The 27,114-nt window shown below is 34.4% G+C and overlaps 2 protein-coding genes across 8 annotated transcripts; both read right to left on the reverse strand.

Moving 5' to 3' along the window:
* Positions 1-591: 591 nt before the first annotated feature.
* Positions 592-17,187, reverse strand: LOC130982822 (kinesin-like protein KIN-14B). 4 transcript variants are annotated; one of them, XM_057906926.1, is made up of 23 exons: positions 16,861-17,187; positions 15,555-15,678; positions 14,660-14,746; positions 14,296-14,466; positions 14,093-14,199; positions 13,738-13,869; positions 13,448-13,626; positions 12,830-12,991; positions 11,596-11,687; positions 10,505-10,653; positions 10,053-10,226; positions 9,370-9,516; positions 8,056-8,217; positions 7,535-7,606; positions 5,974-6,029; positions 5,648-5,861; positions 4,785-4,976; positions 4,504-4,695; positions 3,399-3,749; positions 2,877-2,975; positions 1,945-2,085; positions 1,715-1,873; positions 592-1,127 (listed from the first exon to the last, which is right to left on the reverse strand). In XM_057906926.1, exons 1-23 carry the CDS (start codon positions 17,044-17,046, stop codon positions 690-692), a joined length of 3,786 nt encoding a protein of 1,261 aa, XP_057762909.1. In that variant the 5' UTR covers positions 17,047-17,187; the 3' UTR covers positions 592-689. The 4 variants fall into 4 exon arrangements, with proteins under 4 accessions (XP_057762909.1, XP_057762910.1, XP_057762912.1 ...); XM_057906927.1 differs by having other exon boundaries at positions 15,555-15,691; positions 16,861-17,055; XM_057906929.1 differs by lacking the exons at positions 14,660-14,746; positions 15,555-15,678; positions 16,861-17,187 and having other exon boundaries at positions 14,296-14,321; positions 14,419-14,453.
* A 2,709-nt stretch (positions 17,188-19,896) lies between these two features.
* Positions 19,897-26,383, reverse strand: LOC130981904 (inactive poly [ADP-ribose] polymerase RCD1-like). Of its 4 annotated transcripts, XM_057905653.1 has the most exons (9): positions 26,067-26,378; positions 25,594-25,663; positions 22,429-23,678; positions 22,038-22,279; positions 21,825-21,941; positions 21,616-21,719; positions 20,703-20,846; positions 20,518-20,613; positions 19,897-20,373 (listed from the first exon to the last, which is right to left on the reverse strand). In XM_057905653.1, the coding sequence occupies exons 3-9, from the start codon at positions 23,529-23,531 to the stop codon at positions 20,347-20,349; spliced, it is 1,833 nt and encodes a 610-aa protein (XP_057761636.1). In that variant the 5' UTR covers positions 23,532-23,678; positions 25,594-25,663; positions 26,067-26,378; the 3' UTR covers positions 19,897-20,346. The 4 variants fall into 4 exon arrangements, 3 of the variants coding, with proteins under 3 accessions (XP_057761636.1, XP_057761637.1, XP_057761638.1); XM_057905654.1 differs by lacking the exon at positions 25,594-25,663 and having other exon boundaries at positions 26,067-26,379; XM_057905655.1 differs by lacking the exon at positions 21,825-21,941 and having other exon boundaries at positions 26,067-26,375.
* Positions 26,384-27,114: the final 731 nt, after the last annotated feature.

Here is a 27,114-nt window from a genome sequence, read left to right on the forward strand (position 1 = left end):
CACAAAAAAGGATTTGGATCCTCTAAAGTTTGAATTTTACTTTAGAGAGTAAAGTGTGATCTTTTACTCTTGAATAGTTTCTCTTTTATATTTATTTTTGATCCCACTTATAAAATAAATGGTGAGAGATCACACTTTACTTTCTAAAATAAAATTCAAACTTTAAAGGATCCAAACCCCACAAAAAATATCACGAAAAGAAGTTTGTCATTTAAATTTGAGTCTTCCTTAAAGGAGAATAACCTGTGCTGTATTTGTGACACACTGACATACATCCATTGCCATGGAGAGCTACATTTTGCACACAATCAAACGTCCTTGGGCAAAGCCTTCAGCTTGGGAAGATTGACTCCAAAGAAATTGGAAGCAAATCTTTCAATCTTTTGTGCTAACTGCTAACCACCTTGCTAGCAACATATCGAATTTTAATCTCATTTCCTTCAATTTTATTTAAAATAGCCTTGAACGTAAACAAGCCTAAAACATGTACAAGTTTGCATTCTCCAACCAATGGTTTGTGCTAAAGGTTTCCTCTTGTAATCGATTGCCAAATCTTAATGTTAGTTCCATACAGAAAAATACACACTAAAATTAATTTGCATGCATAATAACTATCGTAATTTAAGATTACCAAGAATTGTAGCCATTAACACAAGTGACTCAAGGCATGTTAGTTCACAATCATAAGGTTATGTCCTAACATCTTTCAGGGCACCCTCTTTTTCAAGCTCACTGACCAGGTTCCTAAGGGATGGAACCTTCATGGCTAAAGTCCTATATAATCTAGAATATCGTGCTCGAGTGCCATCTGCCGTCCTTGCCAAAGCAAGCAAGCTTAGAGCCTCAGGTAGTTCGGCAAATACCTGTTTCATTTGCTCCAAGCTCATATCTTCCAACACGGATGGTCTAGGTGCGACCCTCACGATCTCACCTCCTTTAGGTTCCTGAACTCGAGCATCGGCTTTGATTATTAGTTCTGAATTTGAGTTTGCTCCACATTTGATGATAAATGGTGAGGTATTGCCAGTATTAAATTGGAGGACGTTCCACTGTGTCACATCAGTTTCAGAGCCAGAACCCAGGTCTGTTACTGGTTTGCCTAGACTGCTGTCATCTTCAGGAATTGACTACACCATACAGGAAGAAAGGCTTAGGAATCTAAAACCTTGGAGGAAAACGGCTATACCCAGTTGATCTCAAAGAAAACTATAATAAATCCATAAATTTCATACAGAATTGAACAAACACCATCACAACCACCAAATCTGGTCTCACTAGCATGGATAGGTAAATGAATCAGACATCATAATATTCTATCATAAATCATATTTATATTTGGGCGATCAAATTTCATTTTAAAAACAAGGAATGAGAAAATCATTTCAAATTAATTTGTATCCAATCATTCCTTAGCATTTAACTCGGTTACAAACCCAACCAGCTGATGAAACAATTTTAATTTATTCCAGTGTTATTTGGTCATTAACGAATTAAACAATAAGATTTGGAATAATGCTAGTCATAACTGATTTTTGTTATGTTAGACCAACTTGGTTGGACTTGGTTAACAAAAAAGACTTGGATGTGTATAGCAAATACTCTTAAAAAACAGGGCAAAAGGTGGACAACCATATACAAAGAGGATGATATTGATGACCATAAGCATGTAATGTATAGAGTACAATGTAGCCCTACAGACCAACACTTTGCATACCTCAATCATGCGGCGAGCATCTGCGATGTGCCTCTGAGCGCAGGGTTGATCAATTTCAAGAAGGGAAGGCATCCGTTGTGTTAGTTCATCAAGAGAAACTAGCACTGCTCTCTTTTTACTTCTCCCGATGGTATTCATATTAGAAAGTCTTGTTATATCCTGAATAAAATACACGTTAAAATTATTATTTTTATTCAAGTTAAAACCAGATTTTAAGAAGAAACTAAAACCTTTATTTGCTTCAATATGCTATCAAGTGAAATGAGAGATGCCAATCGTGAATCTTCTGCGGCAGTAGAAGGACTTTGCACAGGTGAATCACCATTTTCCAGTGTAAATAAAGCTACATCACTTCTCATTTGTTGTAAAATCTAAATATGATAAGAAATCAATGTGAGCACATGATAATTATTTAAGAAATTGCATCAGGATCCTTCTTTAAGTTAAGCTTCATCTACCCTAACTTCGCAAAAACTTAATATGGTCCAAGTGTGACACTGACAATAGACAGAACAGCATTTAAGAATGGAAGTTGTTGTCAAATGCAACATTTTCCCCCATCTTTGAATCACCTATTTTTCTGCTCAAAAGGAACTGAAGAAATAACCAAACCGAAGCCTAGGATGCAGGCTTCCCAAGAATCCTTCAGACGTTGTCTGTGAGTTAAGGTTTGGAGGGAAGGGGAGGGGAAGGGAAAGCTTGTAGAATAAATTTTGTGCTACAAGCTCTCCATTTTCGTCCAAACTCAACTCACAAACAACCCCTTAGAGCTCCTTGGTCATAACTAACTGGTGTTGTGCATGAGTTGGACACAAGAACCGGTACATATTGCATTTACATCTTCTCCCCTAACCACGCAAACACTCTGGAAGTCCGAGAATAAGCTTGTGGCAACAAAAGCAATTATAATGTTATGGGACTTCCACTTCCTCTTGCTCTTGCTCTTATTAAATCAATTTAAAAGTGTAAAAGTGAAAATTTTGAAACAAAATACCGCACTACAGTTGTTCATATTAAAATTTCCATGAAAGTGATGCAACCTTCATTCATATAGTAACTAGTGAATCTTTTTTTTTTAATTCATGAAGAAACTATCCAAAAGTCAGTTTGTAAAATATTATGTGCTTGAATGAGATATAGCAATTAAATAAAGTAAAAGTACCCTTCTCTTTTTGAGATCAACAGATTCTAGAGCTGAACGCAGCTTAGCCACCTGTGCTGCATTCTCGGCCTCTTCTGTTCCCAGGGTACCAGCAATATCCTGATAACCAAATGGAGTACAACATAGAGTCAAAACATGATCTGTATTATAAATAACAAAAGCAGATTATTTTCAGTGACATTTTCGTCAAACAGTAAAAATAAATCATTTATGGATTTAGGATGACCATATACACAAAGAAACCTCATATTCTATCCTTAAACCAGGATTTACTTTTTGGGCTTAATAAAATGTCATATCAGAAATGGGAGACAAGAAAACAAAACCAGTATAAGATACACACTCCTATAAGTTTTCTAGAAGAAAAACAAAGCATGCTACTTGTGAAACCCTTTTTGCACCAAAGACGCTCATTGGTCATCTCTCTACACATAGCCCCAATGTAAGCAAGGCTTCTTGCAGGAGTCGAGAACATGAATTGTACTGAATCTATTCTCCAGACAGATTTAAGATGAGGCATACCTTCAAGTGTTGCAGTTGGGAAGTATAGACACATTTCGAATATTCAAGTAGTAGTTGGCCAAGTACATCGGTGTTGGAAGGCTGAGCAGCACCTAGTCCAGCCATCCAACCATCCATAATTGCAGTTGAAATAAGCTCCAACTGACCAGTTGATCCCCCAGGTGCATCGTTTGCAGTAAGAGAGAGAAAATCAAAGCTCTCTGCAAGCCAGATTCTAATTTGACGCTGCAGCTCACCGGCAGGAGTATGTACAAATAGTGCAGCAAGAGGCTTGTTTCCAACTGCAAAACCTTTGGCTTCCTCAGTAATTTCCCTCAACTTTACAGCAGTTACCTGCTGTCTCCAAGTGTCCTGTGCAGTTTACTTCAAATTTTAAAGTTAATGGCAACAACAATTTTAGAAATAAACGAAAAAAAAAAAATTCTATCCTTGACTTAAGTTCAAAGATTGAATTTTTTAGCCAGTATGGTAGCAGAAAAGAAGCCTCAATCAAATTAAAAGAATGAATGTATCTTCATGGAAAATTTTTTTAATAACTGCCATTTACAAAGGTGAAAACACGAGATAGGTAAGTGGTATATGATTTTTATATAAACCACCATTTTGACGTTCAAAAGATTGATTTGTTGTGAAGTAAAGCATTCCACACATATTAATAACTACCTAGTCATGGCACCTAAAACATTTGCGATATCTAATTTGAGTGAACCAATATTTTGGCCCTTGAACGATAGTCCCTTATTTTGGGTGAATTTCTGAAATGTATTAGATAATATAACGATTCATAAGCTTCTATTTAACAACTTAAACTTTTGGGATAAGTGGTTTAATGACACGGTATCAACATTTCTATGACCAACAAATTTAGAGTTTGATCCTTGTTACATTCATTCTTCTAAATAAAGATGGAATTTCAACATAAGGCAAAAGTAGATCAATGCTTAATCACGCTTCAAGCCAAGAGAGGAGGCTGTCTTACAAGCTAATCTTCTAAGGGCTAAAACAACGGTTTACTCTTTTTCTTTTATGGATCTCAAAGATCAAAAGAGAAAACTACATCGGTAAACTAATCATCAAAAAGGAGATTAGAGGATGTAGGCATTACCTCATCGATTCCACGAATCTTCAAAACAACAGATGAAAATTTGGACTTCTTCTCAGGCTTTATATTCACTTTAAATCCTCGAATCTGCTCATCAAAATACTGCACAGGAGATCTTCCAGGACTACTCCCTCTGCTGGAACTTCTACTGCGTCCAGAATTAGCCTTTTCTAGAAAGCACTCAACTGGCAAGACCTTCCAATCCAATATGCAAATTAATCAGAGTATCCGCGCCAAATTCAATTTACTAGAACACCAGCAAATACATACCAAATTTTTGTTACCTTAATGGATTGCAACTCTGGATATCTAGCAATCAAAGATCGTATATAGAGGATTCTAACACGGGAAACAAGCATTGTATCCATTACTCGCTTTGGCTCCATTTTCTGAATAAAAGAGAAAACAGCATCCCTAATTTCAGCAAGTATCTCATGTTCCCTGAAGGAACCACCTTTAATGACTGCAGCTAGAACCTGCAATCGTTGCATTTCTACCCTGTAAGTGTAATGGATATTATCATGCTGTTCGTACTTTATTTTGTCTAGACAGAAGATGCAGAGCAATCAACATCAGAGCAAATTTTTTCAAGGGTGTCTTGGTCTGCTCTTACATTTGTTATGGGATATAATTGTGCTTATGGCCTTCCATTGATTCTCTCTGCATTTAAAGGAATTTCAATTCCTGATATGCAAAGAGGTATTTTTTTAGCAATTTAATCTTACTGTTTCATTTTATTTTCTCATTCATAAGGGATTCTATTGTCTCACCAGGTACACCTTCTCTTCTGTCTCGAATATCAGAATAAATTAAACAAACCAATAATCATCACAACACCTAAACAAACTAAATATTTATAAACTTTCAAACTTGATTGAGTATAATTCTTAAGCCCAAATTTTGGCAACTAGAAATGGAACTCACAATGCGGATCTGCCCAAAACCTTCAGTGCATCTAGGCACTGTACCATCCAATGAGTAATTAGCAGATTACCAGAGACATGGAATTGTTAAATTTTAGACTTGTGATAAGGATTTTAACGAGAACTCCTCCCCCCCAAAAAGGCTTAAAATACGACACATCTCCACACACATTATAATTCATCCATTCTCAACAAAATAAATGCTACACATATCAATATAATACCAGCATCAGAAGCTTGTTTGCACCATCAGCAATGGCAGCATGGCCATCATATTGATCTGGATTAAAGTCATTCAGCGCAGCAGTAAGATATTCACCCGCTGGGGTAATCTTATCTTTCTCAGAACCAGATCTAACTATAGCAAATGCGCCACCATTTTTATCTGTCACCAAGGGTGAAGGAAGAACATCCATGGAACGAGATCTTGTATTATTGCTGGGATCATTCCATATTCCAAACAATGAGAATATAGCCAATAATCACCAGAATCATATGATTTAAAAAAAAATACAATAACAAAACCTACAGGAACTAAATTAGAATATACCTCCCTATATTTTGAGGCTGAACATTAACTGATCCCTTGGATGATGTACTTGAAAACTGTAAATAAGGAAGAATTTTTTCAAACAAAAACACTACATAGACAGCATGAAATCAGGCAATAAAATAATGGTCACAATATTTTTGGTTGTGCTATCTATCCCATATATATGCTCAAAGAAAACCGACATAGAAGAGACAGAATTTGAGAACTTATCTAGTGAAGAGAATAACATGAAGAAGTTTTACAATCCACCAAAAGAATACAGAAGAATTAGGCATAGCGGAAAATAGTGATAAAATAAAATAATTTAGTTATATTTATAAGTTAGGAGATCTCTTTTCACAGAGTATTTTTCACCTGTGAATGTATGAACTGTACTAGCCCAACCCCTGAATGTTATCATAACATCAAGATAATCACGCATATTAAGTTTAAGAATAAATAAATTGAACATCTATATATAACTATTCTAATATCAACATCAACATTTACTTATATTTTGAAAATAATTTTATACAACAACAACAAAGCCTTGTCCCATTAGGTGGGATCGGCTACATGAATCAAACGACACAATTGAGCTCTATCATGCATCATGGAGACCGTTTACATGTAGATCTCATTTGACCACCTCATGGATGGATTTCTTAGGTCTTCCTCTGCCTTTCACCCCTTGTCCATCTTCCATCTCATCCACCCTCCTGACTGGATGTTCTGTCGGTGTTCTTCTCACATGTCCAAACCACCTCAGACGCGATTCTACCATCTTTTCCACCATGGGTACTACTCCAACTCTCTCCCTTATATCGTCGTTCCTTATTTTAGCCAATCGCGTATGACCACTCATCCATCTCAACATCTTCATCTCTGCCACACTTAGCTTATGTTCGTACTCCCCTTTGGCCGCCCAACACTCCGTACCATAAAGCATGGCCGATCTTATAGCATTGCGATAGAATTTACCTTTAAGTTTTAAAGGCACTTTTTTGTCACATATAAAACCAGATGCACTCCGTCATTTTGACCAACCTGCTTGGATCCTATGATTTACATCTTGTTCAATCTCTCCATTATCCTGCATGATGCACCTAAGATACTTAAAAATTTTAGCTTTTCGTAGGGTGTTTTCTCCAATCTTCACATCTAGATTAGGGTTTTTCCTTTTTAGACCGAACTTACATTTCATATATTCCGTCTTGCTACGGCTTATGCGCAGACCATACACTTCTAGAGTTTCTCTCCATAAGACCAACTTCTTATTTAGGTCTTCCCTTAACTCTCCCATAAGGACGATATCATCAGCAAAAAATATGCACCATAACACAGGCTCTTGGATGTGCTCTGTGAGTAATTCCAAAACTAATGTGAAAAGGTAGACTTAAGAATGATCCCTGGTCTAATTCTATTATTAGAACTATGAAGTTATAATGAAATTAAATCCAATTATTGGAACTATGAAGTTATTCAATGTAGCTTGTTAATTAATATGCACACAAAATATATGTATATACACCACCACAAATGAGAATAGTTATTTTGTTATGAAATAAAATTTGCCTACCTGAGGCGATCCAGATAAAGACTTTTTCTCTGTTAATTTATCAAATAATTTCTCATTTTCTTCGTGCAACCTCTGCAAAATATTAAATTGAAAATTAAGCACATCAAAACTTAAAACAGCAAAATAATCCTTCAAAATAAACATTCACTTATGGCATGATGTAATTTTATTGTGCATGCTTCCTTTTTTGGGATAAGTAAAATAGTAGATCTTTTAATCTAGAAAGTTTATCAAAAGAAAAAACCGAAAGAGTCAGTTGCAGGTCTAGTATTCTCCCCTTTAAATGAATATTAAGACGGTTAGCAAGTATCTCATCAGGGGCAGGCCAAGATTTACAAGAATTGGTGCCATTTGACCAACTAGTTATTGCTTAGCTAAAATGTTCTCAGTTGAATACATGGGTGCAAAAGATGTTTTGATGGGAAAAAAAGGAGTAAAAGAGTCTAAAGCAATAACCAAAATCCTACTTGAAGGGAATATTGGAAGCATTCCAGTCAGATAAATTGTTATGTATAACAGACCTCAATTAGAGCATCACGTTTCTTGAGTTCTGCTTCCAGTTTCATGTTTACTGTAGAAGAATTCATGTCATTCCCACTACCAATGGAGTTCATGCCATTTGACCCAGTGCTGCTGGATCTAAGAGCTTCATTGAATCGTGCTTCAAGGGTTCCAATTTTAGCCTGTAACAAAAAGACAAACAGACATTAAGTATATTAGCTGGCAAGTATTAAGAAAACAGATCACATGCATCTAAAGAAAAAAGTTGCTAACGCCACATCATACAACAAAGCTATAGCTCATAGCTGCAGGTCAGTCCACGGTGCCATGTAACAGACAATGGAATGAAATAATTGAAAGACATGGTTTGTTGGCACCTAAACTAAACAAATTGGCCCACCGGTTCTATATTATTCACAATCAAAAGGATCCTTGCAAAAGATTTTCACTCTAGAAGAATAGACTAACAAAATATTATTTATCTTTGCGTACACTTTATCTAAGAGTACGCAAAGATAAAGAATATTTTGTTATAGACATCTATTAAATGGGTAAAAGGAAGACAATGCAGTGAGCATCTCAAAATTGTGCTTAGTGGTTGTTCCTTCAATCAAAGCTCTGATAAGTGATGACCGGAAGAAATCACAATGGATTATAACAACTTTAATGATTATTTGGATACAGGAAGTGATACCCAAACCTCTAGCAAGATAAAAGAATATGCAGAGACACAGAAGATGGGAAGTGTAGCTTCAATGTGATTTACATGAGAATGATTATTTCACAACTCAATAATTCATCTACTCAAATCTCATCATAAACCAAGATGAATAAGTCAATAAGAGCTGGCTGAATTGCATACAAAGGTTGATCCTGAAATGTCATTATTTTCAGAACATTGTCATAGCATAAGAAATGAAAGGATTAGGAATGAATGGACACACTTGATGAAGTTACTGCATTAGATACGTGGACACACTAGAGATGATAGAATTAGGAATTGATGCGTTAGAGAGAGTTGAAATAGTGCCTATTGAAGAAAATATGGTAGAATATTATTGACTTAGATGGTTTGGGCATGAATAGAAAAATTAATGAGATGTATGAGTTATCCAATATATATATAAAAAACACTGGTAAAACTATTAAAAGAAAAACAATATAAATGCTTTTGCTTTTGCATACAAAGCTCATTTTCATCATTTTCAGAACATCTAAGTTTTATATCAGAAAAAAAAAAAGTATCATTATACAAGAGAACACTTATAAATTGGACTTGATAAATCATTTGTGAAAATGTCTAATGAATGCTTTCCTTGTAATAGGATATCAACCTGCAAGGTTTGGATGGTTGAATCCCGCTGTTGTATCTTCAAGTTTTGTTCTTGCTCTAACTGTAACAGACGAGAAACTTGATTTCTAAGCTGAGTACTTTGTTCTTTCTCTATGTTATGATTATCTTCCAGAAGAATATGCTCTGCCTGAGCAAAGAAACAACAATGTAAAACATTGCAAGCCTTTTGTTCAACAGTAACAATCAAATGTTGAAAGGACAAAATGATTTTTTGCAAAATAGTGAAAACCAAAGAACATTTTACAGTGAAAAATTATCTATATATTTCAAGAAAACAAAGCATATATGACTTCTTTCAACAATATATCAGATTGGAGTTTTGAGAAGAGAGGGGGGGGGGGGGGGGGGATTACTATTTGATGAGAACAAATAATATAACATGGCATCTGCAGAAGTTGTAATTGACCAAATGCACACCTAGAATACAAGCCCAAAAATATATATAAACAAATGCAACAAATGAAATATTTTGGTTGTGTTTATTTAGCCACATAAGAAACATTCAAATGCTGAACAAGAATCTTGTTACTTGTCACATGTGAAGAATATATTGTTATCTACCAGAGTAACATCATTACAGTGTGTTACATGGAGAAAGCAACATTGCCAAACTATTTTAGAAACCTGCCACCATATCCATGACACTTAAATAAATTACCATACCTTTAGATCTGTCTGCAATGTAGAAGTAACTTTCCATGCCTTCTGAGCTTCATTGAAGAGTAGAACACACTGATCATTTGCGTCTTTAAGCAGCTGCTTAAGTCCCAGAACCTCTTCCTTCAGATCTTGGACTTCTTTCTCTCTTGCATACAATTCCTTCCGGGAATCATTCGCCTATAAGAGCCATGACACGTTAAATCTAAATAGCAAAATTGTAATCTTGAACTCTTTGTTGCAATGACCTAAAAAGACTTGTAAGGTCAGAAGGACAAATACAAGGAAAAGTATAGTGAACTGAATTCTAACCAAGTTAATCAGTTACACCACATATATGAATCAATCTTGCATTATATGGTCTCTTTCTTTTAAACTAGCAAATCACATTTCAAATCACACAGAAGATAGCAGGGGATGAAGGCCAAAGAAAGAAATGGGGATAGGGAAGAACATACATCATCTCCCCACTTCATTGTATCTTGGTTTCCAAGGCTTAGTACAGAATTTCGTGCTCTTGCAGAGAAACTGACAGACGATAATGTCTCGGATAAATTTGAAATATTTGGACATAGATTCACTATCATCAGTGTTTTTGAACTCCCACCTATAAACATCAAAGAGAATTTACAACAAAGGTGATTATGTGCCTGAATTTAAGCAAATATAACTGAATTCCAAATCATGACAATGCAATATAAATAATTATATTGAGAATCAGTTTCTATGTCAAACGAAAGCACCACAGATTATGTTCACAGTGTCACTTCACATTTTTAACAGAGTTTTTCTACACAGTGGAGGGATAAGAAGTTATCCATTGGTGGAATAAGTCAAAAACCATAGATGGAGTAAAAACCCACTTTACTAGCATTATACCACCAAACTTGGGCTACTGTATGCCTTTTACTAATTGGCATATATGGGTTCATTCACTGCCCAACATCCTCCACATACAACACTACCTATCTTATAGATGTGCTGTAAAAATTTCGTTCAGATTTCAGTAATCGTTTTCATCACAGACCTTTACTATCCAGCTTGAATTTACAAATAGATAAGATATCACTATATTAACAAACCAAAACACCACCACCAGGGCCAACATGTCAAAGCATTTTAACATCTCGACAAGCACAGACAATCTATTATTGTCATCAATACATCAAGAATCTAATGTACAATGACCAGGAGAGTAATAGGAGTTAGGGAATTCTCTAGAAGAGTCTAGAAGTTAGAAGTGGCTACTGATCTGTCAAGACAGTGCCAGCTACCACAGTTCCCTCTAACCAACTCAGATTCTCCTGACTAACTTAAGTGTGTATTGACTCTCCTGCCCCTCTTCACTAACTAGCTGAAAACACACTCCTCTCTATGTATACAAGCACAGATTCAGTGCTTTTGTGATTCATTATTCATAATTATCAATTCCTACTTCTCTTTCTAGTTTTCCTCTTCTCTCTTCTCTCTACTGTCTCTTCTCTAACTCTATAAAGAGTACACAAATGCCACCATTAGTTTATAAATAAATAGAAATAAGAAGAATTACCAAGCGAGTCTGCAAGCAGTTTTGTTATCACTGAGTTCTCATAAGGAATAGCATCCTTCTTTGAGGTCAAAGAAGACAAAACATCTCCCAAACTGTAAAGACAAATATAAAATGCAGCAAGAAATGAGAGAAATTTCTAAACTTTCTATAACACTTCAACATGAATGAAAACGGAAATCATGATTTTACAAGGAGAAATCACGTTACGATTCAGTTTTGTAGATTTTAAGCATATCACCTAATTTGTGCTTCAAAAAGTATTTCAAACGGGTCTGTGTGCATGCACATATGACACACCGTAGACTTCACAACACAAAAAGGGTAGGTTTATTCATAAGTTATACATTTGGAGAAACTCTGGTTGGGTTGCGATAACTTGCATAATGCATATGTTCCAATCCATTTCTGTGGTGCACTCATTCCAATCCATTCCCCATCTGTTCCAACATTGTTCTGTTGCTGTTTCTCTATGTAATGAATTGCTTGTCCTTCTATGTGAAACTACCTATTAATATTTGATGGCACCAGTTTGGGGTTTTAAATCAATTCCCAACCTGGTCAAACATCATTCTGCAGGTATCTATTAGAATAGATTGTTTGGCATTTGTTACAGAAGCTAGCGTAGTTTATTTCAGTGGTACAATTTTTGTTAACCGGCATATCAACAGAAACAAGCCCCCTAAGGAGAATACAAAGTTGATATAGTCATACGAGGCAAACTATTTGTAGATTAATTCCCCAAGCTGAATTAGTTATAATAAGAGACCATTACTTAACTCTCCCAAAACTTAAACTATTGAATAAGGCACTTAAAATAACTTTTTATTTTATCTAAGACATTCCCTCATGCAAGAAATCATTCAGCCTGAAGCATGAATGTATAGGCTCCCCTACCATGTGTTGCATGGTAACATTTAAGAAGAATGGATTGAACTCTAGACCATTTGGTAATAAAAGGATCATATAATGAACCCTATTCGCCTCTACCAAAAGTAAATTAAGCTTGCTAGGTTGTGGTACAGCAAGAAGTCTTTTTTTTAGTTAACTAATGTTGAGCAAGCACCATTTACACCATGTAATAAAAAGAGACAAACCACCAAAAATCTAGGATAACAGATAACATTTGAACCAAATCACATGAATAGACAAAATAAAAAAAATATTAGCTGGCTAGTAGGCAAATAAAACATATAGTTGAAAGAGAAGAAAAATGTTAAGAATTAAAATGACATACGCTGAAAGTGACTTCATAACATGCAGCAAATCTGTGACACGCTCACCACTATCATCTTCCGTTATTAAACCTTCACTTCCGGCCAAATCAACAAGAGAGAGTTTGCTATATGAGTTTTCACCGATGATCAAATTGTTATGAAATATGTGTATTGTGACAATCCTGAAAATGAAGGCATATTAGAGAAAGGCACTTGTCTAAATTAGTGAACAGTACCAAGGAAAAAACCACTAACACAGGACAGATGAACATAAAGTCGCACAATAATCTTTCACTTACTTTTTACCCCAGAATATTATCATGGTAATAAATTTGAAGAAACCTAAGGCAAACTAATGGATCTTGTTGCTTAATTAGGCCATTATTTTATTACGATTCATGCATTACATACTTCCTTCTTCTATTGTTACTTAACCGAGTCAACCAAGTGCAAAACTTTTTTTGTGAAATAAGAAAATTATACATATTATAATACAACATCCTAAGTGCACTGATATCACCAACTACCTTAGTGGAAATAAGCTATCAGTTGAAGTATATCATGCAAAAACAAACAGAAATCATGAAACAATGTACAATATGAGCATGTATGTTGTGAGCAGGGAAGTTAGACCATACAAATGAGAAACATTAATCTTTAGTGTATCATTTCCTCGACTCTGAAATGCAGCTTTCAAAACCCTAACAAACTCTGGAGGGTTATCAACTTTTTCCTGCACTAGTTCTATGAAACATTCAGGCAATCCAAAAGAGACTTTAGGCTTGCTTTTCCCTGACACCAAGACAAGATCTCTAGCCTGCAGGAACATTTAAAAAAGAAGGCCTTGATAATCTAATGCCAACCAAAACCAGGAAGCAAACAGTGGATACCAGAAAAGTTGTATATAGTAAGTAAAAGAGAACAGGACCTGTTCATTATAGAGCTCAAAAACGGTAATGCTAAATTGGTACTGAGAAGTGGCAGTTGAATCTGAGTTGGTTAAATCAAACAGCTCCTCAAAACAACGAGCATATAGACCTCGATCATAGTCTGGTCCTTCCTGACAACAATGAATGAACATCAAACATACAAATTTAGGCGCAATATTCTTGACTAAGTGAAAGAATGGGTAAAATAATTGACTTCATTTATCAGATAGGATTTCCATTTTTCAATCAGCATTGAATTCAAGACCTGCATGCAACTATTTATTTCTTTTGAGAAGCAGGCCAAAAGTATGCCCAGAGCACAATGCACACAAGGTGAAAGACAGAAAGAATAACCATTGTGTGCGTCTTTCCAGAATTGGTTTGTCCATATGCAAATATTGAAACATTATATCCATCCAATGCTGATTGCACTAGTGGCTGAACATCAGTGAACAACTCAGCTGCAAACAGAATATTTATTGCAAGGTAATTCAAAAGCATGCAAGAGGTTTTGAAGTTTGAACACAAAAAAGATGTTAAATAAAATACAACTTTACCCTGTCCAACATGAGGACCGTAAACTCTGTCAAATTCAAAATCTTTCTTGGAGTTAGACAAGGATTCATCACCGGTATTTACACGGATAGTAAAATCATTGGGAAATTCAATGACTGAAGGACCTTCATCTTCAAATAATGGTCTTGTGCGGCAGAAAACACGTATGTTGCCTGCAAATGATATCAAAGCACACATTTGAATATGCTTAAAAACACGGAGGCCATGCAATATAGGGATTACCTGTGTGTTCCACTAACAATATACTTCATTACATTACGTAATATATAAACATTATCTTTGAGGAAAACCTGAAATCAATACAAGGAAACTAACAATAATAAAGAAATTACACATACTAATTACCTTTGGATGTCAATAAGTCATTGAACAATCTCTTTTTCTCATAGATCATTGAAGATATTCTTGCTTCAGTTTCAATGGCAGCTTGATCTAGCAATCATAAGCAGCCACAAAATTCAAGATATAAAATCACAAGAGCAAACAACAGAATAGCTTACAAGAAAAGGCAAATACTATGATATGCATGCATCAGAATATTTGTTCAAAACGTGCTTTCTCAAAAACTTCAAAAAATAAAAGAAAATAAATAAATAAAATAGAAAAGCTTCCAACATTTGTTTAAAGAAAAAGTCTCAAGCCTGCATGGAACTAATTTTATGGCTCACAGAATATTAGACCTTGCAACACTTTGAACAAAAATATTTCAAGAATTTATGGATGGGCTCATTTACATATTTGCAGCTCACTTGGGCCTCTCTAATACAAATAGGAAATTATGAGAAGTTTTGATTGTCTGGATGAGCTAATTAAAACAGCCTTACAAACCCTTCTTTCTTTTGGGCTTATTTTCATTTTCATTAGCTAACATTTTAGCTTATGGAAATTGTTATTATGATTGCTGGAAACAGCTTGACCAGTATCTGTTTTACAAATATTTTCTGACTATAGAATCACAGACCTTATTGAATCATCAAAATTCTAAATGTTCATATTTCAAGTATAAGCACTCCTATATTTGCCTATTCAAATGTTGTTCAGCAGTTCAGCTTATTCAACATCACATTTACAAAAGAGGGATTATCTAATAACTTCTCTCTCCATGAATGCCCACTTATATTCTTCAATTCATCTAAACTTGGTCTGACCCAGTCAAGAAAAAGAATCAATAAGAAAAATGGCAGACCTACACCTTCTGCATATCTAGAGAACCGTGAATCAATACAATATAGTGATGTACCTAACTTGCGGGATTTCTCAGCAAGAACACCAAGATATCGTGTAACTCGATCAAGCTTTGCATTTGCATATGCCTGAAGTTCAGTTGCTTCTTGTCTTAACTGCAAGTAGTCTTTTCTAGCAAGCTGTGCAAAGTACCTGATGAGATTATTAAGACATGCCTAAACATATATTGCATGATACGAGAACATTGACCAGGACACCACAGAAACAAAAATATTCAAAACATCAACCGAGCTTATTTAATGTACAAGTACTTCAAATGATATGAAGGCATTTCAGAAAAAGCACATATACAAAAAAATTTTAGCACATGGTCATATGGAGGTTGGAAATTAATACCTACTACAAACAACCCAAACAATACATTTTTTCTACTATCCTAAACAAGATTTCCAAAAGGCAGTGCCTATTTCCTGGTCAGCAAATAACATAATAGTCTTATTACTCTCAAAATATAATATCATAGTTCTCACTTCGGATGCACCTTACAAGATCACAACCTTATTATTTTCAGATTTTTTTTTTTCTTTTCATGAAATTTTAAGGTAAAAAAAATACTGCTTTTGACCCAAATTAGTTTCTAACTGATTTTATTAATTTTCTTTTCAATTATCCATCTTGATCAATACAGTAATGAATTTCAACAAAAATTATTCTCTTTCACTGACTACAGTCTACAGTTCTGGATCCGGCACAGACTGAGCCAAAACCGTAGCCTCAAAACACAAACAAAACCTGAGCAGTTGCGAAGACACATAAACAACAAGAATTTCGTCATGCTCCTTAGATGCAGAGCAATGCAATGCGATAAGCGTAGCAGAGAAGCAAAGGCAAGTGTCATTTTCTGAATCAGTAAAATGAAAACATAAAGAACATGTTATAACAAAGATGACATTTTTTTAATCATTATTCCTTTCTATTGAAGTAGAATATATCCAAAATGGAGTGAAACAATTATGCCACTCCACTCTATTCCGCTCCATCTAATTCTACTCCTTCTCAACACTACGAATTTAATCACCATGCTATCTTATTCCAACTACATTATATTCTTTTGAGAAAAAAAAATTCCAAAACTGCAAAGAAATCGAACAAAACAAATAATAAATAAAGTTTCTCAAATGCCAAAACTAACTCATTTCTAGTCACTACAATTCTCCCGGGAAAAAAACCGATAAAGAACCGTTCGTTAACTTATAAGTGAAGAAATAACGAATAAACAAGCTCAGAACTAAAATTCCAGTTTCAACTACGAGCAAGAAGAAGAAGAAGGAAGGTATGCATGGAAATGAAAAACACATTACCTTAACATTTTCCTTCAATCGCTGAACCTTGGAAGCCACGGATTGCGGCGGAGGTAGAGAGGAGGACATGGACTGCCATCTCGTTGGCGACGCATTCAGCCTCTGATTGCCTCCTTCCGGCGACTGCGGCTTCAACTGCTCGAAGCCGGTGACGTCCCAGCTCCATTGGTTCCTCTGGTCCGCCATTGACGTAACCTCTCTCTCTCTCTCTCAACAAAGAGAAAATTGCAATTGTAAATATAATTTTTTCTGAAATTAAAAAAAGAAGAAGAGGAGGAAGAAGAAAGAAGACGGAAAAGGGAACACTTTCCACTAAATTGGGGAGCTTTTGAGATTTCGTCATCGTTATTATTACGGTGCTAGCTTGGGCTGTAATAATATATAATTAATTCTAGATTATTTATCCATTTTGTACACTCTAGTCTTCAACTAAGATTAATTACTCAATTGGTTCTTAACAATTAATTTCGTCAGTCACTTAGATTTTTTGCTCTGTCAATTTTAATGGAAGATAAAATAGTCCCTAACAATTCTAATAGGAGACAAAATGACCCGTGACTCCTTTGTTAGAAAACGACAATGTTCTTTTCCAATTTTCATAATATATCGCACAACCTTAACATTCATAATCTCCTTCTTCACTTTCTTTTCCATTTTTTCCTTCCTCTTCTTCAACTCCAAGATCAAGTTATGGTGTAACTACCATGCATGTCGCACCTACCTCAACATGTTATGGATCACATATTTCTTAAATCTCTGTGACTGGTACACCTACTTTTTCTGCACTTCATCCACGCATCTCTTTCTACATCTTCAATAACAGCATCACCTCCAACCTTGACAACGTCTACCACATTCTCAAGATCAAGTTCTACAACTACTCCAAGGACACGGCTTTTTCCACTATTCGGCAAGCAATATAGATTGTTAGACATTAGGACATTATAAAAAGATTATCCTTCGACATCATATGCAAATTTTCATTTAATTTAAAATAGACCCTAGTGCTTCATTCCTTCTTTTCCGAAATCCAAGTTGGCAGACAGTTTCGACCTCGCATCCAAGTTTTCAATACAACAAGCAATGTCGTTGTTGCCACTCATATAGAAACTAAAGTGATTACTGAACATTGGTTCGAAGAAAAAGCTGAAGGAAGCGATTGGAGTGGTAGACAAGGGCAGAGGAGGAGGGAGATAGCGACGACGATGACAGATCTTAACAAATCAGATTTGCTCTCTAAATTTATGAGATCCATTGAAGATGACAAGTATTTGAGAGACATAGTCATTAGTTTTGAGTATGAATTAGTTGAGAACAAGTTGAGAATTTTTCTTCTTGTGAACATTGAAGTTGCAGAGTGTGCATTGTGTAGCTTAAAGTTACAGTGTTAAATTGTCAGTGTTTTGCGAGATATAATAGAATTGGAAAAAAACAATGTTGTTTCCAAATAGAGGAGGTTAGGGACTATTTTGTCCTCTGTTAGAGTTGTCAGGGACTACTTTATCCTCGATTAGAGTTGACGGAGTAAAAGACCTAAGTGACTGACGGAATTAATTGTTAGGAATCAATTGAGTAATTAATTTTAGTTAGAAATTAAAGTATCTGATCCAAAATTCTTTGAGAACCAAAATAGATAAATATTCTTAATTCTATTTAGAGTTGAACCATGACAAGATACTTGCATATTTTAACTTCAAACTAATTAATCTTTAAAAAATATATTAATTTAGTTCTCATTGATAATAAATGATAGATATGATATGTTTTTTAATTAATTTATTATCTAAAATTTAATGATAATATTTATATATAATATGTACCATTAATTATTGTTATTTATGAATAATTATCATATAGATACTAATCTTTGAAATAAAAATTCATGAAATTCGTAAATAATTGATAAAGATTATATAAAATTTTAAAAGATGATAAATATTTTACTGTTTAAAAAATATTATTTTGATGTTTATGTTACAGTAATAAAAACGCACCACTATAAATAAAATATATGAATTTTATTTCGTTGCACTAACAAAAAGACATATATTCATCATTTATTATTATGAAAATTTTAATTGATATTATTTTTTTAGTGACTAATTAGTTTAAAGACAAAGTCCTTAAAAAATTAATTGTCACTCTACTCTTATATCTAAATAAAATAAAAATATTCCGAAAGAGGAAGTAAAAAGACTTCGTCCTTTTTATTCTATTATATTTATAACTTAGAAGTTAAACTCGGACTAATTCGCAAATTGATCGCCTACTAAAATAGTCTCCAACGTCACAATTACACTAATTACATCCCTGCAATTAACAAAAGTCAGTCACTTGATGCAAAAAAAAATTGAAAAACTAATCAAATACACTTTTGCTGATTGTACATACCTAGACTATTTTTTAGTGCACACGCTAACATAAAAAGACAATTTTAAAACTTAATTCACTATATTAGCCTGCAAACATTTACTTTTTATTTTATTTTGTTTTAGAATAAACTACGAATTTCACTCCCGATTTATGAACATATTATTTAAAAACACTGCAAAAATATTCAACTGTAAAAAAAAATCTTTATTAACAAAATTCATTGAAGTGGCAATGAAAATGCTAATTATTCTGTTATATTCCTTTTTCTTCTTTCCTTTGCTCTCCCCCCTCAAACTTTTTCAAAGTAGCTGCAACAGCACCATCATCTCTTTCACTCGTTTTTTAAACCCTAAATCAACCTTAGATCCTAAGCAACTACAGGCATGCAATGGCAACATCGTCCCCTCCACTTCCTCCCTGAACCCTAAACTTTATAATATGAATTAGGAACAAGTTTGAACTTTAGTTCTGACCAGTAATTAGGAATGTAAATAATACTATTATTGTATAGCACTTGAACTTGTAAAATTAAAACATATTACGATCAGAGGTATTCTCGCTGAGTTCTGAATTACGACATGCCATAAGCCTGAAGCCTCAAACTATAAAATATAAACAGTATACCACTAAACGCCTAATTGGCAATTTGGCAACCTTGGGATCTAACAAAAAAATTGCAAGGGTGAAAAATGCAGACACCCCATAAAAAATCTACATAAAATATTGCTTCAATTCAACAACCAACAGTAGAAGTAAAACTCATTTTCAACTGCGCGAAGACACAAATATGTATAGAGCACCCCAAAGCAGAGTTCTAATTACGAAACCCCCCCTAATACAAGCAAAATTATTAGGCTCGACAGTGCATCTGATCACAGATGGCTCAAATCATCTAGAACAAAGTTCCAATGGCTCTTAACCAAAAAAAATAAAGTTCCAACTGCTAGTACATTCTGGGTTCAAACTCGAGGATGAGAACGAAAAGCACTAAATAAAATCTAAAAGCTAACGATATTCACAAGTTTTGCTTGTCCATGTTATAGCGACAAATCAAGTACAAGGACCGTCACCTCCTTAGAAAAATACGATTTCAGCCTCCTTTGTTGTTTGGCCCTAGTTCACACGTAGCTTTGATGGCATCTGCAAGCAGCCAATTTTAATATTTAACAGGAGCATGAAACCATGCACAACATACCACATTAGGTCAAAATAAGAATCTTGACATGGTAGCCACCCACTCTCGTCAGCGAGTAATGCAGTTAGGAGAAATAAATTTATATGTACCTTGCATTGAAGATCTGTTATTGTGGTCCTCAAGAGAGTATCCCCAACTATCAACCTCAAGTTCTTGACAAACTCATCGCGGGTTATCTTCTTTGACTGGTGATAACAGAATACGAATGTATAATATGTTAAGAGATATTCCATCAAGGAAGACACAGGCATCTATTTAGTGTAACTATACATACCCTGAATTGTTGATATTGCATATTGATAGCTTCCATATCTTTGGGAGGAACCTTATTTGTGATGGCAGCAAAAAGCATAGGGAAAGGCATCCATGGGGATTTAGGAGCTTTTGGCGCACTAGCAATGACCCTTGCAGCTTTCTCCTGATGCATAGCACATTCCGGAATTGGTTATAAGATTTAAAGATCTTAAAATCAGTCAATAAAATGTAAATATTCAATTGTAAAATTGACACATGGAAAGAAAAATGATCAGAAGTGAACTTGTTCCATGTAATATAGAGAGATACCAACGAAATACCCGATAATTGTTTTAAGGATCCCTAATCAAGAAAATATGCAACATCCAAAATAGAATTTTATAAACGGCCGTTTGAACTTTCAAGTATTAAAACATACATTAATAGAGAAAATCAAACGTAACATCACCAGAGGCAGATTGTCATATTATGTACAAAATGGATATGCGAATTAAAAGGTAGAAGCAAATTCAATAAACCAGTGCCTACTACATCAAATCTTTTGCAGTGACTATTCACAGTACTTAAAACATCGTACTTTTAGAGTTGAATATATCCTATGACTCGCGAACTACTTATACTAGACAAATCTCATGAAGCTTTCAGTTCCACAATATTCATGTACTTAGTCCACTAGGTATTGACAGTTATCATCTACTTTCAGCCAGCAAACACTAAGCTAACAACAGCTTTGTTTCAGTTACAAAATATAAACCGCATAATTTTTCTCTATATCTGGAGATAAATTAAAAGAAAGAAAAACATATTTGAAAAGATAAAAATGAACACAAAAAAGCATACATTGGTAAATTTTAAAACAACCGATAAAAAAATAAATACTCTGCCTTCGACTTGCAAACTTGGATGTGATACTCAAATACCAAGCAACTTACAGTATCTATTGTAGAAGAATCACAAGTTAACAAGCCCTGAGGACCATGATCAGCTTTATTAATCCCAGCAACATTACTTTTACTATCAACTCCACAAAGATGGCCTGTAGAAAGTATAACGTATTGGTGATCAAGGAGAAAAAGAATTCCAAAGTGAATAGCAGTCATACAGGGATTAGCAGCAGAAACACATGGCTATGTCACTGAACCAGATTTGCAGTGATGTAACATCTGCTGAATGTGAGAGTCCCCCAACCACAAGGAGATATCAACAATCAGTGGATGAAACCTAACTTCTCCATCAACTAGGTTGCCTCTGATAAACTCTAAGTACAAACTTTTCATTAAAAAGTACAAGTTCTTTTATCATTAACAAAACAGAAATCAACTGTAGATTAAAAAAAAATAGAAAAATGTATCACCTTCAACATCAGAAGAAACCTTGAAACTAACAACGAATTCTGGATAGATGTGGGTGTTCATGTTCATACTCCATATTACATAGTAACTCGGACTTTGAACGTCATCTACCCCATTATCATAGTCACTACTACTGGGATGAAACTGTCTACTGCCAGGATGGACAAGCTCCATGTTCCCCATTATTACACGACACAAGACCAAGTGCCGAACCCCATTTTCGTCAACATCACAATAATTTGCACTGTAAATAAGCCAAACTTGAATCCTTTTCGAACCATTACAACATGATAATCTAGAATTTGTGTATCAAATAATAACATACAAAGAGAAAAATAAACAAAATACATGATATAGACTTTATGTTTTAAGTAATTAATAATAAAACTCAACCTGGCATAAGGGCAGGTTGCAGCTGCAAGATGAACACCAATGCCATATGTGCATTTAGATGCAGATAATACAGTGTGACCAACCCCATACTTCATGATGGCAGATAGTTCTCCTTTGGAAGAAGCAAGCCATGCATATCGAACATTAGCATCCCCACGACAGCTTTTAGTAACCTCTGCTTGCTTCTGGAATAGCTCCAATCGTGGTTGCATCAACGGAATGGAACAACGAGAAATTTCAACTATGTCAGTACTTCCAAAACTACTCATTCCATTGAGGAACATAATCTGTACAGTATCCACATCTAACTTTCCATATAAAAATTCACTATAAGCATTGAAACCAGTATTTTTATTTTTCTTAGTGGCTTCACCACCATTTCCACAGTCCATTTTGTTATTGCTATCTTCAACTCCTACTTCATATTGACTGCAGGCTTGTTTAGCATCCACCTCAATATGCTGAACTAGGGCATTGGTTTCCCCACTGCATTCCCTCAACTTGGATTCATCCCCCCCATTTATTTCAATTTCTAAATGTAATTTTATTTCATTCGAGTCATGACCTTTTCCAACCTCTGGTCGGCAGAAATGATAAGGTTCAGTACAAGCAGCATAGATTTCAGGGAAAAAGCAGCACCCTTTCTCATCAATCCAAGCAATAGGCTGCTGCAAACCAGTCTTCAAATCCATCCGGTACATGTGCAAAAAATCTAGAACAAGATGATGACCATTTAACTCTACCTCCACAGCCTCCTTCTTCACTTGAAGGTCTTTCTTAACAAAGTCAACAACATCCTTGGGGAAGTCTAGCCATTCACCATTCTGATAGAACATCAAACGTTCTGGCCTTCCACTCCTTTTGTAGTTTAAATAATACCTAACTAATGACTGTCCAATATGGATCCCAGAGTTTGTTGTCTTGCTTTTATGTCTGCCCAATCTCATTCGTTTGCCAACCCTGTTTGTTGGTAACCCAAATGATGGACACTGAGGAAACACTGATCGTGAACCTCCATTCAAATATGCAACATACTGGGCAGCTCGCTTTCGCTTCAGATTGAGCACAACCCTATCCAATGCCTTTGCGGTTTTGGATTCCATTTCTAACGACTAAATCAATATCTATACACACTTTTAAATATAAAAGTTTAGTTGCAGCAGTCAAAATGAACTGTAGATCTTCAGCAGTTTTAAACAAACTGTGGCAGTGATAGTGAAGACCATGACATCAAGAATAGTTGGCCGATCCTGGATGTTTAAAACTTCTGAGAATGTTGAAGTGATATATATAATAATTTGTTCATTATAAATCATAAATTAGACATAATAAATAATGAGAAAATGTTAAATGAAAGAATTCCAAGACAAATAATCCACCAAACTTCTGTCAAGTCAATTGTTGCAAAAGCACTGCCTCCCACAAAATAACAAATAGAAAAAGAAAACCAAGTATGAAATCAACAAAACATAGCAAATAAGCAATCATCATTGCTCAAAGGACAACAGTAGAGGTAGATGGACAGAAAGCTTTTAAGATAAGTTATATAAATGAAATAATGAAGAAGATAATGCCAATTTAATCCAGGCCATATTGATTCAATCTATATTAAAGATACCTCAATAATTACTCAATTACTCAATGACACTTGATCTTCATGAGACCAATAACCACAAACACCTCAAGACAATAGGGTTAAAAGAAATATGAATTCCAATTCAGAATCCCTTAGAGCAAATATCAGAATATTGATCATGTACCTTGACAATAAGAAAAGGCTTCTACATAATTCCCCATCCCACAGTTCAATACATTCCCTCAGTTGTTACAGTTTTCTATGTTCTTTCAAAGATCATTAGAAAAAACATCATCGAAGTTTTTGCATGGTCATCTAAACAGAGAATGATATTTATTTTAACCTGCATTATTTTAAAGTTCTAAACATCACCTAAAAGATCACTAAATGCCAAAAAATAAATAAATAAATGCAAAACCATAAATAAATAAATGCAAAACCAATGGATAATACATATTGGGACTCCACCAACATATTAAGTCCACACCAGTCATCCATACCCAAGGTAATGTTGAAATAAGGAGCTCATAGAAAGATCATAAGTTCATTTGATGAATTCAAAAATTGAAAGCAGAGCATGTAGATGTTGATCTGGCAGAACACACTTTGACAGCTCTAGAAATTTCCAGGTTGCAGAGCATGGAATTGTCATCTTTGACTGAGACAAACTGAACAAATCAATTTTCCTAGAATTTCTTCAACTAGAGTTAATACTTTTGGACCCAATTATCAGCTTAGATTTTAAGAATCCACTAAATAGCAATAGAAGTAGAAAGTATGAATACACCAAATAATACTTAAGAAATTTCGGCAGATGCAGATAAACCATCATCGAATCCCTCATCATCTGTCCAACAATAATAACAATAACCCTAGTATATAGGGCATGGATGATGACCGGATCATCAAGGAAAATAAAATAAAAAAGAAAATTCCAAGCTCATAAAATGTACCAACATTTCCTTCCAACTCCAACACACCACGTTTCTGACAAATAAAACTCTTACTCCAATTCCACCTATGTGATCAAAACCTATGATGGACCAGTCTTTCTGTTTAGCTCTACCCCCTCTGTGTGCATAAGTTAAGATCTGATTGATTTCAGTTTATTTCATTTTTTATTTTTAGTGTTCCCTGATTTCAGGATTTTGTAAATAAAAACTGAGGATCCATTGAAAACAATAAATCATGCTTTCACTTTTTTTTTCAGTTTTTATTTCACAAAACCCTAAAAGCAAAAATCAATAGGAATGGAAATTGGAAATAAAAACATAAACCAATAACCCCTAGGTTATCAGGAAAAAAGCATGTTTCAACCTTGCCCATATACACTACAATGTACGGCAAGCTTTCAAAAATTGTAGCCTCAAGACATCATGTAAGTATTCACATGCAAAGCAAGGCTATGTAGCATAGTGCATAAACAACTAAGCTTGTACTAGTGCCTGGAACTAAAGAGCAAAGCATAGAAGGCAAACGATAATTTAAATAAATTAATCAAAAAGAAACCTTCAAAAAAAAATCACAAACCAGTCAAAATTAAGACTAATTTAAAAAATAGGTAATCAAATATAAGAATTTAATCATACCCATCACCGAATTTAGGGTTCATACTGCACATTCTTTTCTCTGAAACAGCCCTGCTCCTTACCATGGAATCTAGTAATAAAATTTCAAATTAAAATCAGGAGTTGGGGAAAACATTATTTTTACAAAACAGCAAAACAATAGACCAAATAACCAACTCAACGAATCAACTCATAATTTTTACCAAAATAAATAAATAAAATTACTGTGCATCAATAATTCATTATCACTTCTAGCAGCAAAATCAGCTCAAAATTTAATGGAAAAACCACATAATTGAATCATACAACCCGAAGAACCAAATCCAACCCCGATCTATTAGAATCCAAACCAAAGCGAAAAGTCAAACACTCAACACGCCGAAAAAAACATATTTATTGTTTGAAGAAAAAAGCTGCAAATCATAACAACAATTGATTGAAATTCCGGGCATAGAAAACAAAAATTGAGGAATTAACAGAAGATTGAAAGCTACCTGCGCACAAAATAATCAACACACACAAAACACAACAGCCCTACCACTTTGTTTCCGCTCTCTCTTTTCTTTTTTCTAATTTTCTTTTTTTTGATAATTTCTCTCAGTGCAAAACTATTGATAGGGGTTAGGGAAAGAAAAAGGAAAAAAATAGAAAAAGAAAAAAACCCTAGAAAGAGGCGGCGGAGGTGAGGGTGGAAGACGAGGAGGAAAGAGAATGGTTTATTAACAAAAAATCGTAATCATAAAGTCGGTGGGTTTAGGTGGCGACTTCTCAGGACATATTCCCATTTCCCACTTAGGTCTTTTTTTTTTTTTTTTCTGTGTTTATTTCCCTCTTCTCCAAGTAACCCTGTGGCTAAGATTCTCTGTGGACTGTGGCATTTTCCTAACGTTGCTCGCACGCCACCTAACCTTCCAACAATTATTGTTTCTATCTTTTAACCTTTTTATTAAAAAATAAATATTGTACTTTGGAATTTTAATTTTAATAAATATAAAGTTATAATTTTCGTTTTTATTAATTATCTTGCTTTGGAATTTACTAGTTATAATTCAAATGATATAATTTTTTCAAACTCACTTAAAAGTTGCGAGTTCAAATTTTATTCGTATTAGTTTTATTTTTGTTTTTTGATTTAATCAAATTTTATTCAAACAATTGTAATTTATATGGTAGTAATATAATTTACTTTTTAAATTAATTTGATACAATTATCCAAATTCGTAATACAGATATTTAAAGAATATTCTAAATTTTTTCATGTATTTATATATAAATGCAAATACGTGTATAGAGTATAAAAAAAAATCAAATTAATAAACTTCAATCGGTTTATCTTGGATCGAATAAGAGATATTTTATGAATGAACTTGAGCTATTAGAACCGATTAAATATGAGTTAGATGGGTTCGAAAAATCGAATATCCAATTGAAAATTAAATGTAAAACAAAATTGGAAGAAATTGTAAATCTATAATAATAGGGGGCAAAAAATAAAACTGATAAATTACAAAGCAACAACAGAGCATGGACGAAAATCAAGTG

Source organism: Arachis stenosperma, chromosome 5 (genome assembly GCF_014773155.1).
Source record: "Arachis stenosperma cultivar V10309 chromosome 5, arast.V10309.gnm1.PFL2, whole genome shotgun sequence".
NCBI lineage: Eukaryota > Viridiplantae > Streptophyta > Magnoliopsida > Fabales > Fabaceae > Arachis > Arachis stenosperma.